We start from the raw sequence: 17,918 nt of genomic DNA, 5'->3' as shown, positions 1-17,918 counted from the left end.
AAAGGGAAACCTGCATCATGTCATATATTATGCAAGTAAAGTATTGAATGAAGCTCAAAAAAATTACACTACAACAGAGAAGGAGTTGTTAGCTGTAGTCTATGCATTTGATAAGTTTAGATCGTACTTGATAGGATCTAAGATTGTGGTTTATACTGATCATGCTGCTCTCAAGTATCTGATGTCAAAACAGGATGCTAAACCAAGACTCATCAGGTGGATTCTACTCTTACAAGAATTTGACATTGAGGTAAGGGACAGGAAAGGCACTGAAAATCTAGTTGCTGATCATTTGTCAAGGCTGCCACCAGAAACAATTCAAAAGGCTTCATTGCCTGTGAATGAAAGCTTCCCAGATGAACATCTTATGCTGGTTCAACAAACACCATGGTTTGCTGATATAGCTAATTACAAAGTGGGGAGGAAGATACCTCAAGAATTCACTAAGCAACAAGTGAAGAAGCTAATCAATGAAGCAAAGAGGTTCTTGTGGGATGAACCTTACTTGTTCAAAAGATGTTCTGATGGAATAATTAGAAGATGTGTCCCTGAGAGTGAAATGCAAGATATATTATGGCATTGCCATGGCTCTGCGTACGGCGGACACTTTGGTCCAGAGAGAACAGCAGCAAAGATACTACAAAGTGGGTTCTATTGGCCAACCATCTTCAAAGATGCCAGGGAGTTTGTCCACCAATGTAATGAATGCCAAAGAGCAGGAGGATTAACAAGAAGGAACGAGATGCCACAGAACTTCATTTTGGAAGTAGAATTGTTCGATTTATGGGGCATTGATTTCATGGGACCCTTTCCCCCCTCTTATTCATTCAGATATATCTTGGTAGCAGTGGAGTATGTGTCAAAATGGGTGGAAGCCATAGCCACAACCACCTGTGATGCACAAATTGTACTTCAATTCCTAAAGAAGCACATCTTTACTAGATATGGAGTGCCCAAGGGTCTCATCAGTGATGGTGGTGGCCATTTTTGTAATAGACAAATGGAGAAACTTCTCCACAAATATGAAGTTATTCATAAGGTAGCCACACCATATCATCCCCAAACTAATGGGCAGGCAGAGTTAGCAAACAGGGAACTGAAGAAGATCCTAGAAAAGACAGTTGGTAGCACAAGAAAGGATTGGGCTAGGAAGTTGGAAGATGCACTTTGGGCATACCGAACAGCTTTCAAAACTCCTATTGGGAAGTCCCCATTTCAATTGCTATATGGAAAATCTTGTCATCTCCCTGTAGAGCTTGAGCACAAAGCCTTTTGGGCTACCAAACTTCTAAATCTGGATTCTGAAGCAGCAGGAGAGAAAAGATTGTTGCAACTGAATGAGCTAGATGAGTTTAGGCTAGAAGCTTATGAAAATACCAAGATATACAAGGAAAAAGCTAAGAGATGGCATGACAGGAAGATTTTGAAGAAAGAGTTCACACCTGGGCAACAAGTTCTCTTGTATAACTCTCGGCTCAAGATATTCCCTGGCAAGCTTAAGTCTAAGTGGACTGGTCCATACTTGGTGACTAAGGTTTTCCCTTATGGGAGTATTGAATTGCTAGATGAAGCAACAAAGAATCGGTTTACAACAAATGGTCATAGAGCAAAACTATACCTAGGAGGGCAATGGAACAAAGAAACAGAGGCCCAGAGCCTAAATCCTCCTTGAAGCAAAAACAGAAGATGTCAAGCTAGTGACAATAAAAGAGCGCTTGTTGGGAGGCAACCCAACCTGAGGTAATTGTCTTTTTCATAGCTTTTCAATAAAAAGGTTGAATAATTGGTAAGAGTTGCAAGGAGCTAAGTTTGGTGTTGCACACCAAATCAACTTGAGGGAGAATGAAAACTTCTAAGTTTGGTGTTCCACCAAAAATATCATTTAAAAACACATTCTCACCTCTTGCATGATTCTAGCTTCAAGCAATCAGACACGTTATTCAACTGTTAAATTGTTTTCTAGCTTTAATTTCATTAACCTTTAGCAAGGATACATGGTTTCAAATATGGTTAACTTGCTGTATCTGAGACAGTGGCAAACAATTAAGTTTGGTGTTCACACACCAAAATAAATCCAAGAGCCACACTCAATGTATGCATACTAACCATGCACTTAAGGGCTTGAGAAGCAAGCAACTTTGAGAATTATGCAGGACATGAGTCAATAATTGAAGATATGGTGCATCCTAACTCAAAGAAAACATAACAGAAGGAAGAATCAAAGGGCTGCAACTTCAAAGGTTGTATCTAAACTCACTCCTTGCTGCTGTGAAATGTTTTGAATCTGGAAACCATTGCATGTCTTGCTAAAAGTGTTTATCTAGTTGCAAGTGAAATTGTTTGAGAAAAATGTCAAATCTGCATAATGCTTGTTATCCATCACTTAGCTTGAAAATTGTTTTGTTTCCCATATGATTGAATAAAAGAGTTTGGTTTGAATTGAAAAGTGAAATATCCAATGTTGCATAAGTATGAATGGAAGTTGGTGGTGGTACATGTGTTTGATTAAATGCATAACTCATGAAATAATTGTTGCATAATATCATTCTCATTCAATTGTAAGTTAGCTTGCTGTTATAAAAACTCCTATCAATAATGAAAAGGCCCTTGGTAACAAAAACAGAAAGAAAAGAGAAAGAAAAAGCCAAAATGGCAAAGAAAAACAAAGAATAAAGGTTGGACACCAATAGCTTGAACCTTAGGACATATGCCTGTGGTGTTCTTGTACTAAGATCTGCTTGGATGAGTAAATTCTAAGGGGTATTTTAAAACCCGGTCACTTAGATCAACTGATTTGGGATGGCCAATTGAAAATCCACAATAAAGAAGCAACTTAGATACAAAACATTTAGTTATCCAAAGAGATGCTGGGCATCAATGATCCTAGGAAGAATTAGTGAGCCATGTGTCTGTGGTGAAAAGATGTTGAGCAAAAGAAAAGAAAATAAAGCCAAAGGCTATGATGCAGCATTTGACAACCAACCTCTAAAAGTATAATAAGCTTGTTAAAGCATTATAAGCCAAGAAGAGTTAGCAAGGGAGTAATCAAAAGGTGAGTCTTATAACAGCAAGTTTAGCAAACCTTTGATGCAAAATGTGTATTATGCAGCAGCAACAATAAATGAGTTGTCATTGTCTGCATAAATGCCCCATAGATCAAGTTCTGCTATCTGCATAATAAGGATATGCATTCTTTTCTTATTCATTTCATTTACTCTTAGTTTTGATGCTTGCTTGGGGACAAGCAAGGTTTAAGTTTGGTGTTGTGATGACAAGTCATCATATACCCATTTTTCAAGCTAATTTCACTTGTTTTGTTAGCATTTATGCACTTTCTTGCATCCTAAGTAAGTGATTTGGAGTGAAAATGCATAACTTCTCTAAATCAAGCAACCCCCATGAAATTAATGTTAAATCATGAGGTTTAAGCTAATTTTGATTGAATTTTAATTGATTTATAAGCCTCTTGAATTTAGTGATACTTTGAGTGGTTGTTTGGTTTATTATAGGTGAAGAAAAGAAAAGAAAATGAAAAGCGTGGCCTAAAAAGTGTAACACAAGAAAAGGAAAGCGTGGCAAAGGAGAGGAGAAGCGTGCCGCAACTAATGGGGGAAGCAACATTGCCCTCCACAAGGGCACACTGCCCTCTAGGAGGGCAACATTAGGTGACCAAGCAAAGGAAGGAAATTCTGCCCTGCCCACTCCAAGGGCAGAGCACAAAATGTGCCTTGGAACCAAGAGAAAAAAAACCTTGCCCTGCCCTTGTGGAGGGCAGAATCGGGCTCAACAAGGAAGAAATTCAACAAAAAAATATCACCCATGCATGCCACAAGGTTCGAACAAAGAACCATGAGGAAGCCAAGCTCTAAGACCCATTGCCGTGCCAAGAAATCAAGAAAATTAATGAAGCGTGTGTATCCGCCCAGGTTCGAACTCGAGACGTGAACAAAGGAACATTGCCCTGCCCTTGGCGCGGGCAGGGCAGCATTTGGATGGTACAAGAATTTGGCGCACAAATTCCTTCCTCGGCAGCATCAGCGCGCGCAACACCCGTCCCTGGCGCATCAAACCTTTCCTGCCCTGCCCTTGGCGCGGGCAGGGCAGCGTCCCACGCACCAACGCGCATCGCGCGCAACCTTGGCCGCACCAACTTGCTCCTGGCCGCACCAAAAGCACGCACCATGCACCAATTTTCTGCCCTGCCCTCCACAAGGGCAGGGCAGCCTACTGGGAGTGATTTTTGGGCCGAAAATTCAAATTAAAACACCATTTTAATTCGTTTCTTCACCAATTCAAAAGCCCATCCAAATCCCAAAATCCAAGAATAGAAAGTGTATAAATAGAAGCTAGTTTGATGTAATTAGGACCTTTTGGACAACTTTTGAACCTTTGAACCTTTACTTTGAGCTTTAAATTTTCACTTTTATTTTGAGCTTTGGCAATTGTTCTTGGTGACTTGACTGAGAATTCTGAGAATTGGGGAGGAGAATTGATCTCTCTTCTTCCTCATTCTTGCCTAAGCATTTCTAATCTTCTGTTTCTGAGTTTTGGGTGTGTGAAATTGAGGAAATTCTGTCTCAATTCCCATTCAAACTCTTTTCAATTTATTTTCTGCATAATTCAATTTAATTTCTGTTCTTCTATTGCTTCTTCTTTAATTTTCTGTCAATTGCTTTGATAACTCAGATCTGGGAAGGAAATTGAGTTTTAGGCTCTGCTACCTAAGCTCTTGAGTCCTGAGATCAAAATCCACTTTGGGTTCTTCTGTGAACCTTGCTGCATTTTATTTCCTTGCTGATTTAATTCTCATTGCTTCTAATTCAATTTCTGTTCTCTTAATTGTTGCAATTCACATTCCCTTGTTTAAATTCTGCAATCCCTGTCCTCAATTCCCTTTTACTTTCAAGTAATTTATATTTCTTGCAATTTAAGTTACTGCAATTTACATTTCTTGCACTTTAAGTTTCAGTCATTTACTTTCTTGTTCTTTAAGTTTCTGCAATTTTACTTTCCTGCTTCTCAATTTACTGCACATTTCCCTCTCCCCTTTACTTTTACTGTTATTTACTTTCTGTTAAACACAAATCACCCAACCAACACTTGATTCGCTTGACTAAACCACCCACTAAACTAAAATTGCTCAATCCTTCAATCCCTGTGGGATCGACCTCACTCATGTGAGTTATTATTACTTGATGCGACCCGGTACACTTGCCGGTGAGTTTTGTGTTGGATCGTTTTCCACACATCAGTATATATAGGGGTAGTTTTGAACTAGAGAAGAATAGGAACCTGAGGGTCCAGGATTGTATACACTCTGTATTTTACTTTCTCTGTAATTGAGTTTTTACATTCAATGCACTTTTCATTTTCAATTTCCATTCTCAGAGCTATGAACAACTAAACCCCTCTTCATTGGGTTAAGGAGCTCTATTGTAATTCAATGGATCAATAATAATTTTCATTCTTCTTCCTCTTTCTTTTCTCTTGATTTGCTTGAAAGCTTTCGATCTTCACCCAATTGGATAATTGTCTTGGAAAAAAATTATTCATACTTGGATTTCCTCTGACCCTTGGAAGAGGAATAAGGAAATCATGATAGAAATGCTTTCTCATGTTGGACTGGGTTGGGGGTTGGATGGATATGGTGACATATAATCCTACCAATACCTTGATCTAGAAAAACATGTGGTATAATTAGTGAGTGTACTTCATCTCTTCCCATGAGCAATTAGATCAAGAAATTGGGCAATTGTTCAAGCTTAGAGAGATTGGATTGCCAAAGAATTGGGATCCAATCACTTAAGATTGCCAAGAGATCAACGAATACATTGATTGAGGAAGAGATGAGATTGAACTTGATCTGGAGAATTGAAATATCTCCTAAGCCCAATGAACTTCTCCACTTCTGATCTTCCATATTTTTTATATTCTGCTGTTTATTTTGATGATCATCAGCCCCATTCCCATTTAAGTTTCTGCAATTTACTTTCCGTAATTTACTTTCTGCAATTTACACTCTGCCATTTAATTTCAGCTATTTACATTTCCCGCCATTTAATTTTCTGTAATTCTCAATCCAATTCTTGCTTAGTTCAACTAGAACACTCTTCTAATTAAAGTTGCTCAACCAATCAATCCCTGTGGGATTCGACCTTACTTTATTGTGAGTTTTTACTTGACAACAATTCGATATACTTGCCAAGTGGAATTTGTTGAGAGACAGATTTCTGTGCATCAAGTTTAAGGCGCCGTTGCCAGAGATTGATTTTGCATTGACAATGATTAAATTAGAGGATAACTAGATTGAACATTTTTTTCTTTTGTTAATTAGTTTCAATTTCAGTTGTTTACTGCTTTTCTCTTCAATTTAAGTCATTCTCCTTGTTTATTTACATTTTCGTACACTAACCCACTAACTGTTTGATCAATTGCACCAACCACTCTAACCATAATTCTTAACAAGAGTGAATTCTTCACTTGCTCTTGCTTGTTTGTTTGCTGATTGTATGACAGGTAGAAGAAGAAGTGCTTCAACCTCCTTTGAATTTGAACCTGAGAGGACCTTCCTTAGACTAAGGAGGGAAGCAAGAGGAAAGAGGGTTATTTGTGCAGAGGAAGAAGAAGAGGACTTAGATATGAATATGGAGGATGATATAGAGAACCATCATGAAGAAGTGGCACATAACTATGTTAGAGAGGGTGCAGCCAATCATGTTGGATAGGAGAGAAGAGTACTAGGCTCCTATATCAATCCCAATCTTGGGAATTGTGGAAGCAGCATCTTGAAACCTACTATACATGCCAACAATTTTGAGCTTAAACCACAACTCATCACCCTTGTTCAGAATAATTGTTCATTTGGAGAAAATGCTCAAGAGGATCCAAATCAACATCTAACCACATTTCTGAGAATTTGTGACACAGTGAAGGCCAATGGTGTTCATCCTGACACCTATAAATTACTTTTGTTCCCCTTCTCTCTCAGGAATAAAGCATCAAAGTGGCTAGAATCCTTTCCCAAGGGGAGTTTGACAATTTGGGAGAATGAGGTAAATAAGTTATTGGCAAGATTTTACCCTCCCGAAAGAGTCAACAGGTTGAGGGCTGAGGTGTAAACATTTAGACAACAAGATGGGAAAACTCTCTATGAAGCATGGGAGAGATACAAGGAGTTAACAAGAAGGTACCCTCCAGACATGTTCAATGAATGAGTGCAAGTACACATTTTCTATGAAGGATTGTCACAAGAATCAAAGAAGGCCTTAGATCACTCGTCAGGAGGCTCTCTTAATAAGAAGAAGACAATTGATGAGGCCATAGACATCATAGAGATGTGGACAACAATGAATACTTCTATGCCTCTGATAGAAACTCAAATAGAGGAGTGATGGAGTTGAATCACATGGATGCACTATTAGCTCAAAATAAGCTGATTACCAAATGGTTGGCCGATCTCACTAAGAAGATGGAGAAGAACCAAGTTGCAGCAATCAATGCTCAACAATCAGCTCAAGAAGAGGTGATCCCAGAGGAAGGAGGTGATTGGGAGCAAGCAAATTATGTTGGGAACTCATCAAGGCAATCTTATAATCCACAATCCAAAACCTATCATCCTGGTTGGAAGAAACACCCAAACTTTAGGTGGGGAAACCATCAAAACCAGAACCAAGATCATAGGCCCAAAACTCCAACCAATACAACAATTCCACCTACCAACACCCCAATCAAAGATCATATCAACCTCCACATAACAACTCTTTCCAGCATCTATATCAAGCACCAAATAGCCATTCTCAACCTCCCAATTCCAACTTACCATCACCATATGAGGACAGAATCTCCTAGATTGAAGCATTGCTTGAAAATCTTTTCAAGAAGTTCCAAGACAACAAAGCATTCAAGGATGAAGTAAGGGCTAATATGAAGAACCAAGGAGATACCATCAAGAAGCTTGAATCTCAAGTAGGATACCTCTTTCAGCAAATTCCTAAGCCTACTGATAGTTTTCTAAGTGATTCTGAGAAGAATCCAAGAAGAGATACCAAGAAGGTAAGATGGGAGGAATGCAAAGCAATCACTCTAAGAGATGAAGAGATTTTGGAGGAAGAATTTAGCAAGCCATCAGAGCACACTCAGGGAATTTCAAAGGAAAAACTGGAAGAGAAGGAACAAGGAATAAACTCTGCACAAATGAAGGAACCAATGGAGAAGGAAATCTTGAGCCCCTATGTACCAAAAGCACCATTCCCTCAGAGACTCAAGGGTGGTGAAAAAGAGAAGTCATACTCAAGGTTCCTAGATATGTTTACATCTCTTCATATCAACATTTCTTTCATTGAAGCCCTCCAACAGATGCCTTCGTATATCAAATGCATGAAGGAGTTGCTAACCAAGAAAAGCCCATTGAAGGGTGGGAAAACAGTAGTAATGAATAAAGAATGCAGTGCTCTTATCAAGAAAGAGTTACCCTCAAAGAAGAAGGATCCAGGGAGTTTTCACATCCCTTGTGCTATAGGAGACACAATGATTGATAGCGGATTTTGTGATCTAGGAACAAGCATAAATTTAATGCCTTTATCTCTCATGAGGAAGCTGCAAATCAATGAGTTGAAATCTACAAACATAATTCTGTAATTGGCTGACAAGACCCAAAAACAAGCACTAGGAGTGGTTGAAAATGAACTGGTGAAGGTTGGGAAGTACTTTCTCTCTACAGATTTTGTTGTTCTTGAGATGGAAGAAAGTTATCTTCATCAAATCATTCTTGGGAGACCATTCTTAGCCACAGCCAGAGCACTCATAGATGTTGAGCAGGGAGAGTTAGTATTAAGAGTACATGATGAACAACTCACCTTTAACATCTTTAAACCCTCACAAGAAGCTGAACAAGAGAATAAAGAGCTGAATGATGATTACAAGGAAGTATTCTTAGAAGAAACAAGCAGTAAACCATAAGCAGAGCATCTGAAAACCTCCTTGATAGAAAAATAAGAATTTCAATTGATACAACAACCAATGAAGCCCAAGGAGGAACTGAAACTACAAGATCCAAGAGAAACAATCAATAAAGACTCTTCGAAAACAGGAATCACCAAAGCACCAGTTGAAGGAGAGAAGAGGATTGGGAAAAAGGTATCAAGGAGATGGAAGAATAAAAAGATCCCTACAGAGGAATTTTCTCCAAGAGACAGAGTGATATCAATCTACCATCTACTAATCCCACTTCATCTTCCTATAATACCATCTCAGTTGCATCAAGTGTACACAATCAATAGAATTCTCTCCTTGGAGCATGTAGAGATTCTCAAAGAAGCAAGTGGAGATAGATTCACTATGAGAGGAGAAGACCTGAGACATAATGATCCTCCCTGACAAAGATCAACTGTCAAGCTAATGACATTAAAAAAGTGATTCATGGGAGGCAACTGATGAGCGGATAATTTATACGCTTTTTGGCATTGTTTTTAGGTAGTTTTTAGTAAAGTTCAAGCTACTTTTAGGGATGTTTTCATTAGTTTTTATGTTAAATTCACATTTCTGGACTTTACTATGAGTTTGTGTGTTTTTCTGTGATTTCAGGTAATTTCTGGCTGAAATTGAGGGCCTTGAGCAAAACTCTAAAAAAGGCTGACAAAAGGACTGCTGATGCTGTTGGAATCTGACCTCCCTATACTCGAAATGGATTTTCTGGAGCTACAGAACTCCACATGGCGCGCTCTCAACGGTGTTGAAAACTAGACATCCAGAGCTTTTCAGAAATATATAATAGTCCATACTTTATTCGGAAATTAATGACGTAAATTGACGTTGAACGCCAAGTACATGCTGCTGTCTGGAGTTAAACGCCAGAAACACGTCACGATCCGGAGTTGAACGCCCAAAACACGTTATAACTTGGAGTTCAACTCCAAAAGAAGCCTCAGCTCGTGGATAGATCAAGCTCAGCCCAAGCATACACCAAGTGGGCCCCGGAAGTGGATTTATGCATCAATCACTTACTCATGTAAACCGTAGTAGCTAGTCTAGTATAAATAGGATAATTTACTATTGTATTAGACATCTTTTGACTATTTAGTCTTTGATCATTCGGTCTTTTGATCATTGAGGGGGCTGGCCATTCGGCCATGCCTGAACCTTTCACTTATGTATTTTCAACGGTAGAGTTTCTGCACACCATAGATTAAGGGTGTGGAGCTCTGCTGTACCTCAAGTTTCAATACAATTACTATTACTTTCTATTCAATTCTCTTTTATTCTTATTCTAAGATATACGTTGCACAACACTTTGATGAATGTGATGATCCGTGACACTCATCATCATTCTCACCTATGAACGCGCGTGACTGACAACCACTTCCGTTCTACCTTAGGCCGGGCGCATATCTCTTAGATTCCCCAACAAAATCTTCGTGGTATAAGCTAGATAGATGGCGGCATTCATGGGGATCCGGAAAGTCTAACCTTGTCTGTGGTATTCCGAGTAGGATCCCGGGAATCCGAAAAGTCTAACCTTGTATGTGGTATTCCGAGTAGGATTCCGGTATTGAATGACTGTGACGAGCTTCAAACTCCTAAAGGCTGGGCGTGATGACAAACGCAAAAGAATCAAGGGATTCTACTCCAACCTGATTGAGAACCGACAGATGATTAGCCGTGCTGTGACAGAGCATTTGGACCATTTTCATTGAGAGGATGGGATGTAGCTATCAACAAGGGTGATGCCTCCAGACGATTAGCCGTGCAGTGACAGCGCATAGGACCATTTTCCCGAGAGGATTAAAAGTAGCCATTGATGATGGTGATGCCCTACATACAGCTTGCCATGGAAAGGAGTAACAAGGATTGGATGAAAGCAATAAGAAAGTAGAGATTCGAAAGGATTCTAGCATCTCCACACGCCTATCTGAAATTCCCACTATTGATTTACATAAGTATTTCTATCCCTTTTTATTTTCTATTTATTATTAATTTTTGAAACCCATAACCATTTAATCTGCCTAACTGAGATTTACAAGGTGACCATAGCTTGCTTCATACCAACAATCTCTGTGGGATCGACCCTTACTCACGTAAGGTATTACTTGGATGACCCAGTACACTTGCTGGTTAAGTTGAACGGAGTTGTGTCCACACATAGCCAAGAGCCATAATAATGATTCCATACAATAACAAAGAGTACTACATTGATGTGATCACAATTTCGTCCACCAAGTTTTTGGCGCCATTGCTGGGGATTGTTCGAGTATGGACAACTGACGGTTCATCTTGTTGCTCAGATTAGGTAATTTTCTTTTCAAAAATCTTTTTCAAAATTTTTCTTTTCTTTTTCATTTTTCCAAACTTTATTTTCGAAAAAAAAATTAATAAAAATCCAAAAAAATCATAAAATCATAAAAATAAAAAATATTTGGTGTTTCTTGTTTGAGTCTTGAGTCAATTTTTAAGTTTGGTGTCAATTGCATGCTATAAAAATTTTTCTTGCATTTTTCAAAAATTCCATGCATTCATAGTGTTCTTCATGATCTTCAAGTTGTTCTTGACAAGTCTTCTTGTTTGATCTTGATGTTTTCTTGTTTTGTGTCTTATGTTGTTTTTCATATGCATTTTTTGTTTGTTAGAGTCCATGCATTAAAGATTTCTAAGTTTGGTGTCTTGCATGTTTTCTTTGCATCAAAAATTTTTCAAAAATATGTTCTTGATGTTCATCATGATCTTCAAAGTGTTATTGGTGTTCATCTTGACATTCATAGTGTTCTTGCATGCATCATGTGTTTTGATCCAAAATTTTTATGTTTTGGGTCATATTTGTGTTTTTCTCTCTCATCTTTAAAATTTAAAAAATCAAAAAAATATCTTTTCCTTTTTTCTCTCAAAATTTTCAAATTTAAAAATCTTATATTTTCAAAATCTTTTTCAAAAATCATATCTTTTTCATTTTTTTCTATTTTTCGAAAATTTCAAAAATCTTTTTCAAAATAATTTCAAAATTTTTTTTTTATCTTTATATCAAATTTTCGAAAATTAGCTAACAATTGATGTGATTGATTCAAAAATTTGAAGTTTGTTACTTTCTTGTTAAGAAAGGTTCAATCTTTAAATTCTAGAATCATATCTTGTAATTACTTGTTAGTTAAGTAATTAATTTTAATTTTAAAATTAAATCTTTTTCAAAATATCTTTATCTTAAAAATCTTATCTTTTTATCTTATCTTTTTCAAAATTTGATTTCAAAAATATCTTATCTTATCTTCTTATCTTTTCAAATTTGATTTTAAAATCTATTTCAACTAACTAATTAACTTTTTGTTTGTTTATTATCTTTTTCAAAACCACCTAACTACTCTTTCCTCTCTAATTTTCGAAAATATCTCACCCTTTTTTCAAAAATTCTTTTTAATTAACTAATTGTTTCATGTTTTAATTTTAATTACATCTTATCTCTAATTTTCGAAAATCACTAACCCTTTTTAAAAAAATTATTTTCGAATTCTCTTCCTCTTCTCTTCTTCTATTTAATTATTTAATTACTAACACTTCTCTTCATCTCTCTTCATCTAAAAAAATCCGAACCCACTCTTCTTCATTCTTCTTCCCTTTCTTTTTCTACTAACATAAAGGAATCTCTATACTGTGACATAGAGGATTCCTCTTCTTTTCTTGTTTTCTTCTCTTTCATATGAGCAAGAACAAGGAAAAAGGCACTCTTGTTGAAATTGATCCAGAACCTGAAAGGACTCTGAAGAGAAAATTAAGAGAAGCTAAGTTACAACAATCTAAAGGTAATCTTTCAGAAATATTAGAACAAGAGAAAGAGATGGCAGCCGAAAATAATAATAATGCAAGGAGAATACTTGGTGACTTCACAAAGCCAACGTCCAAATTTGATGGAAGAAGCATCTCCATTCCTGCCATTGGAGCCAATAATTTTGAGCTTAAGCCTCAACTAGTTGCTTTAATGCAACAGAACTGCAAGTTTTATGGACTTCCATCTGAAGATCCTTACCAGTTTTTAACTGAGTTCTTGCAGATCTGTGAGACTGTAAAGACGAATGGAGTTGATCCTGAAGTCTACAGACTCATGCTTTTCCCTTTTACTGTAAGAGATAGAGCTAGAATATGGTTGGATTCACAATCCAAGGATAGCCTGGACTCCTGGGATAAGCTGGTCACTGCCTTGTTGGATAAATTCTTTCCTCCTCAAAAGCTGAGCAAGCTGAGAGTGGATGTTCAAACCTTCAAACAAAAAGATGGTGAATCCCTTTATGAAGCTTGGGAAAGATACAAGCAGCTGACCAAAAGATGTCCATCTGACATGTTTTCAGAATGGACCATATTAGATATATTCTATTATGGTCTATCTGAATTTTTGAAAATGTCATTGGACCATTCTGCAGGTGGATCTATTCACCTAAAGAAAACGCCTGAAGAGGCTCAAGAACTCATTGACATGGTTGCAAACAACCAATTCATGTACACTTCTGAGAGGAATTCCGTGAATAATGGGATACCTCAGAAGAAAGGAGTTCTTGAAATTGATGCTCTGAATGCCATATTGGCTCAGTACAAAGTGTTGACTCAACAGGTCAACATGATCTCTCAAAATCTGAATGGATGGCAACATGCATCCAACAGTACTAAAGAGGTAGTTTCTGAAGAAGCTTATGATCCTGAGAACCCTGCCATGGCAGAGGTTAATTACATGGGTGAACCTTATGGAAACACCTATAACTCATCATGGAGAAATCATCCAAATTTCTCATGGAAGGATCAATAAAAGCCTCAACAAGGCTTTAACAATGGTGGACGCAACAGGCTGAGCAATAGCAAGCCTTTTCCATCATCTTCTCAGCAACAGCCAGAGAATTCTGAACAAAACACTTCTAATTTAGCCAATCTAGTCTCTGATCTGTCAAAGGCCACTTTCAGTTTCATGAGTGAAACAAGATCCTCCATCAGAAATCTGGAGGCACAAGTGGGCCAGCTGTGTAAGAAAGTCATTGAAACTCCTCCCAGTATTCTCCCAAGCAATACAGAAGAGAATCCAAAAGGAGAGTGTAAGGCTATTGATATAATCAATATGGCCGAATGCACAAGGGAGGAGGAGGACGAAAATCCTAGTAAGGAAGACCTCCTGGGACGTCCCTCAAGCAAGAAGGAGTTTCCTATTAAGGATCCAAAGGAATCTGAGGCTCATATAGAGACCATAGAGATTCCATTAAATCTCCTTCTGCCATTCATGAGCTCTGAAGACTATTCTTCCTCTGAAGAGGATGAAGATGTGACTGGAGAGCAAGTTGCTCAATATTTAGGAGCTATCATGAAGCTGAATGCCAAGTTGTTTGGTAATGAGACTTGGGAAAGTGAACCTCCCTTGCTCATTAGTGAACTGGATACCTGGATACAGCAAATTTTACCTCAAAACAAACAAGATCCTGGCAAGTTTTTGATACCTTGTACCATAGGCACCATGACCTTTGAAAAAGCTCTATGTGATCTGGGGTCAGGGATAAATCTTATGCCACTCTCTGCAATGGAGAAGCTGGGGATCATTGAGGTACAACCTGCCTTGTTCTCATTACAATTGGCAGACAAGTCATTGAGACAAGCTTATGGAATAGTAGAGGACATGTTAGTTAAGGTTGAAGGCCTTTACATCCCTGCTGATTTCATAATCTTAGACACTAGGAAGGAAGAGGATGAATGTATCATCCTTGGAAGACCTTTCCTAGCTACAGCAGGAGCTGTGATAGATGTCAACAAAGGTGAATTAGTCCTTCAATTGAATGGGGACTACCTTGTGTTTAAGGCACATGGCCATCCCTCTGTGACAAAAGAGAGTAAGCATGTAGAGCTTCTCTCAGTTCAGAGTCAAGAAGAGCCCCCACAGTCAAACTCTAAGTTTGGTGTTGGGAGGCCACAACCAAACTCTAAGTTTTGTGTTAAGACCCCATATCCAAACTCTAAGTTTGGTGTTGAGACTATACAACATTGACCTGATCACCTTGTGGCTCCATGAGAGCCTACTATCAAGCTATTGACATTAAAGAAGCGCTTGTTGGGAGGCAACCCAATTTTATTTATCTAATTTTTATTTTTTTTATTTTATTATATTGTTATTTTGTGTTTTATTAGGTACATGATCATGTGGAGTCACGAAAAAAATATAAAAATTAAAAACAGAATCATAAACATCAGAAGAAAAATCACACCCTGGAGGAAGCACAGACTGGCGTTCAACACCAGTAAGAAGCATCTGGCTGGCGTTCAACGCCAGAACAGAGCATGAATTTAGCGCTGAATGCCAGAAACAAGCAACATCCTGGCGTTTGAATGCCAGGAATGTGCCTAGAGGAAAAGCTGGCGCTGAACGCCAGTAACAAGCATGAAAATGGCGTTCAACGCTAGAAACATGTTACATATGGGCGTTGAACGCCCAGAATGTGCATCACTCGGTGTTTAAATGCCAGAATGGTGTGCAATGGCATTTTACATGCCTATTTGGTGCAGGGATGGAATTCCTTGACACCTCAGGATCTGTGGACCCCACAGGATCACGTCAGGATCTGTGAACCCCACAGGATCCCCACCTAACATATTCCCACCTTACCTCCAAATCCTATTTTACTCTTCCCAATAAACACTCCTTCCCAAAACCCTTCACCAATCACCTCAATCTCTCTTCCCAATTACCATCTTCACCATTCACATCCATCCACTTGATGCCAAGGCATCTTAGGCTAGTTTCACTAGCATTGTTTTGTTAGTTTTAGTTGTTTTATGCATTTTCTTGAGCTTAAAGTAACCAAGAATGGTTAAATGAATAACAAAGCAATGAACCATCCAAACAGTATGATTTTGATGCAAATTCCATGAGTTTTTAGTTATATTACTTGAATGCTATGAATGGAAGATTTCTCATGAAATTTTGCAAGACTTTGATGCAGTTGTTTGGATGATTTCAGGGAAGAAGAGGTTAGGCAAGGAAGCAACAAAATCAATAAAGGAAGCTTGAATATCACATGTGGAGTTTAAGTTCCAGTTTAAGCTTAAACTGGAACTTAAACTGCCAAGCCATATAATGCTGGGAACTATCAGTGGCGTTTAAGCTCCAGTTTAAGCTTAAACTGGAGCTTAAACGCCAAAATCATGAAAGCTGAGGAAAAGCTGAAAGTGGCGTTTAACCTCCAGTTTAACCTTAAACTGGAAGTTAAACGCCAGAAATGAGAAATGCACCAGGGAGCCATTTCCACGTTTAAGCTCCAGTTTAACCTTAAACTGGAGCTTAAACGTGTTCGACCAAAATTCTCCTCCAGAGTTGCTTTCTTCATTTCCACGTTTAAGCTTCAGTTTAACCTTAAACTGAAGCTTAAACGTGTTCGACCAAATTCACACTCCAGGGTTGCTTTCTTCATTTCCACGTTTAAGCTCCAGTTTAAGCTTAAACTGGAGCTTAAACGTGTTCGACCATTCCACCTCCAGGAGTGTCCAACGTTTAAGTTTCAGTTTAAGCTTAAACTGGAACTTAAACGTGCTTCCACAAAAGGCATCACTGGAAGTGTCTGGCGTTTAAGTTGCAGTTTAAGCTTAAACTGCAACTTAAACGCCACTATTTGAAAAGGTTTCTGGGCCAAAGATATTGCAGTTTTAAGTTAGCATTTGAGCACAAACATTAACTTAAACATACTCTGGTATGAAACCCAATTGAATATCATGGTTTATGGGATTGGGCCTGAAGAATTGATGAGTCTGGAATTTCAAGTTGTTGAGTCATGTGTCATTACTTGATTATCACTAAGTTGGCTCAATGAATGTTACAGAATTTGGATCAACAGCCTCATCAGGATTATGGATCATAAACCCAAAGCAAAAGGAAATCAGGGAAAGGCCTCAAAGCCCAAGAAACACAACAGAAGCTCAATTTAGAAAGTGTTTAAATAGGATAGAATTTAAGTTAGTTGAGGACTTTGGATCATTTTTTCTAGTTTTCATACTTTTTGTAATTGAATTCAGAGCTATGACTCACTAAACCCCCTTTCATTGGGTTAGGGAGCTCTATTGTAATTCAATGAATCAATAATAGTTTTTATCTTCTTCTTCAATCTTTTCTCTTGAATTTTTGTTAGAAAGCTTCTCGATCTAATTCCATTGGTTAGTTGTCTTGGGAAAGAAACTATCCATAATTGGAATCCTTCGGAACCTTGGGAAAGGAATGGAGGATTCATGCTAGAGAAGCTTTCTCACAGTGAATTGGACTGGGGTTTGGATGGATATTGTGACATGTAATCCTACCAAATTGTGGTTCATGAAACTGTGTGGTATAATCAGTGATCGAGCGTCATCTCTTCTTATGAACATTTAAACCAAGGGATTGGGAATTTGTTTGTTTTTAGAGGGAATTAGTGAGCCAAGGGATTGGGATCCAATCATATAAGATTGCCAAGCAAAATTCAATGAACGCATTGGTTGAGGAAGGGATAAAAATGTTTTGATTCGGAGATCTCAATATCTCCTGAAACCCAATGAATTCCCCATTTCTGATCTACCACTTTCTCTTATATTCTGCAATTAAATTCATGCAATCACCTCGATCCTTTTTTTAATTTCAGCAATTTAGCTTCTCACCCTTTAATTCATGCAATTTAAGATTCCGCAATTTCAATTTCTTGCCATTTACGTTTCCCGCCAATTTTACATTCCGCAATTCTCATCTAAATCTTGATTCCGCTCAACTAGAACACACTTCTAATCCGAATTGCTCACTCAACCAATCCTTGTGGGATTCGACCTCACTCTATTGTGAGTTTTTACTTGACGATAACCGGTGCACTTGCCGGAAGGAATTTTTGCCGATCGTGCAATTTCCTAAAATCGTAGCATCAAGTTTATGGCACCGTTGCCGGGGATTGGTTTTCGAT

The 17,918-nt window shown here is 38.1% G+C and overlaps 1 protein-coding gene across 1 annotated transcript; it reads left to right on the top strand.

Moving 5' to 3' along the window:
- Nucleotides 1–7,923: 7,923 nt before the first annotated feature.
- LOC130982127 (uncharacterized) lies at nucleotides 7,924–8,637 on the top strand. Its single transcript, XM_057906000.1, has one exon. The coding sequence runs from the start codon at nucleotides 7,924–7,926 to the stop codon at nucleotides 8,635–8,637; it is 714 nt and encodes a 237-aa protein (XP_057761983.1).
- Nucleotides 8,638–17,918: the final 9,281 nt, after the last annotated feature.

This window comes from Arachis stenosperma, chromosome 1 (genome assembly GCF_014773155.1).
Source record: "Arachis stenosperma cultivar V10309 chromosome 1, arast.V10309.gnm1.PFL2, whole genome shotgun sequence".
Lineage (NCBI taxonomy): Eukaryota > Viridiplantae > Streptophyta > Magnoliopsida > Fabales > Fabaceae > Arachis > Arachis stenosperma.
The sequence above is the reverse complement of the archived record's forward strand: the minus strand, read 5'-3'. Positions and strand labels throughout refer to the sequence as shown.

Excerpts from the sequence above, each read along its gene's own strand:
- LOC130982127 (XM_057906000.1), top strand. The coding sequence starts at position 7,924 with ATGAAGAACCAAGGAGATACCATCAAGAAGCTTGAATCTCAAGTAGGA.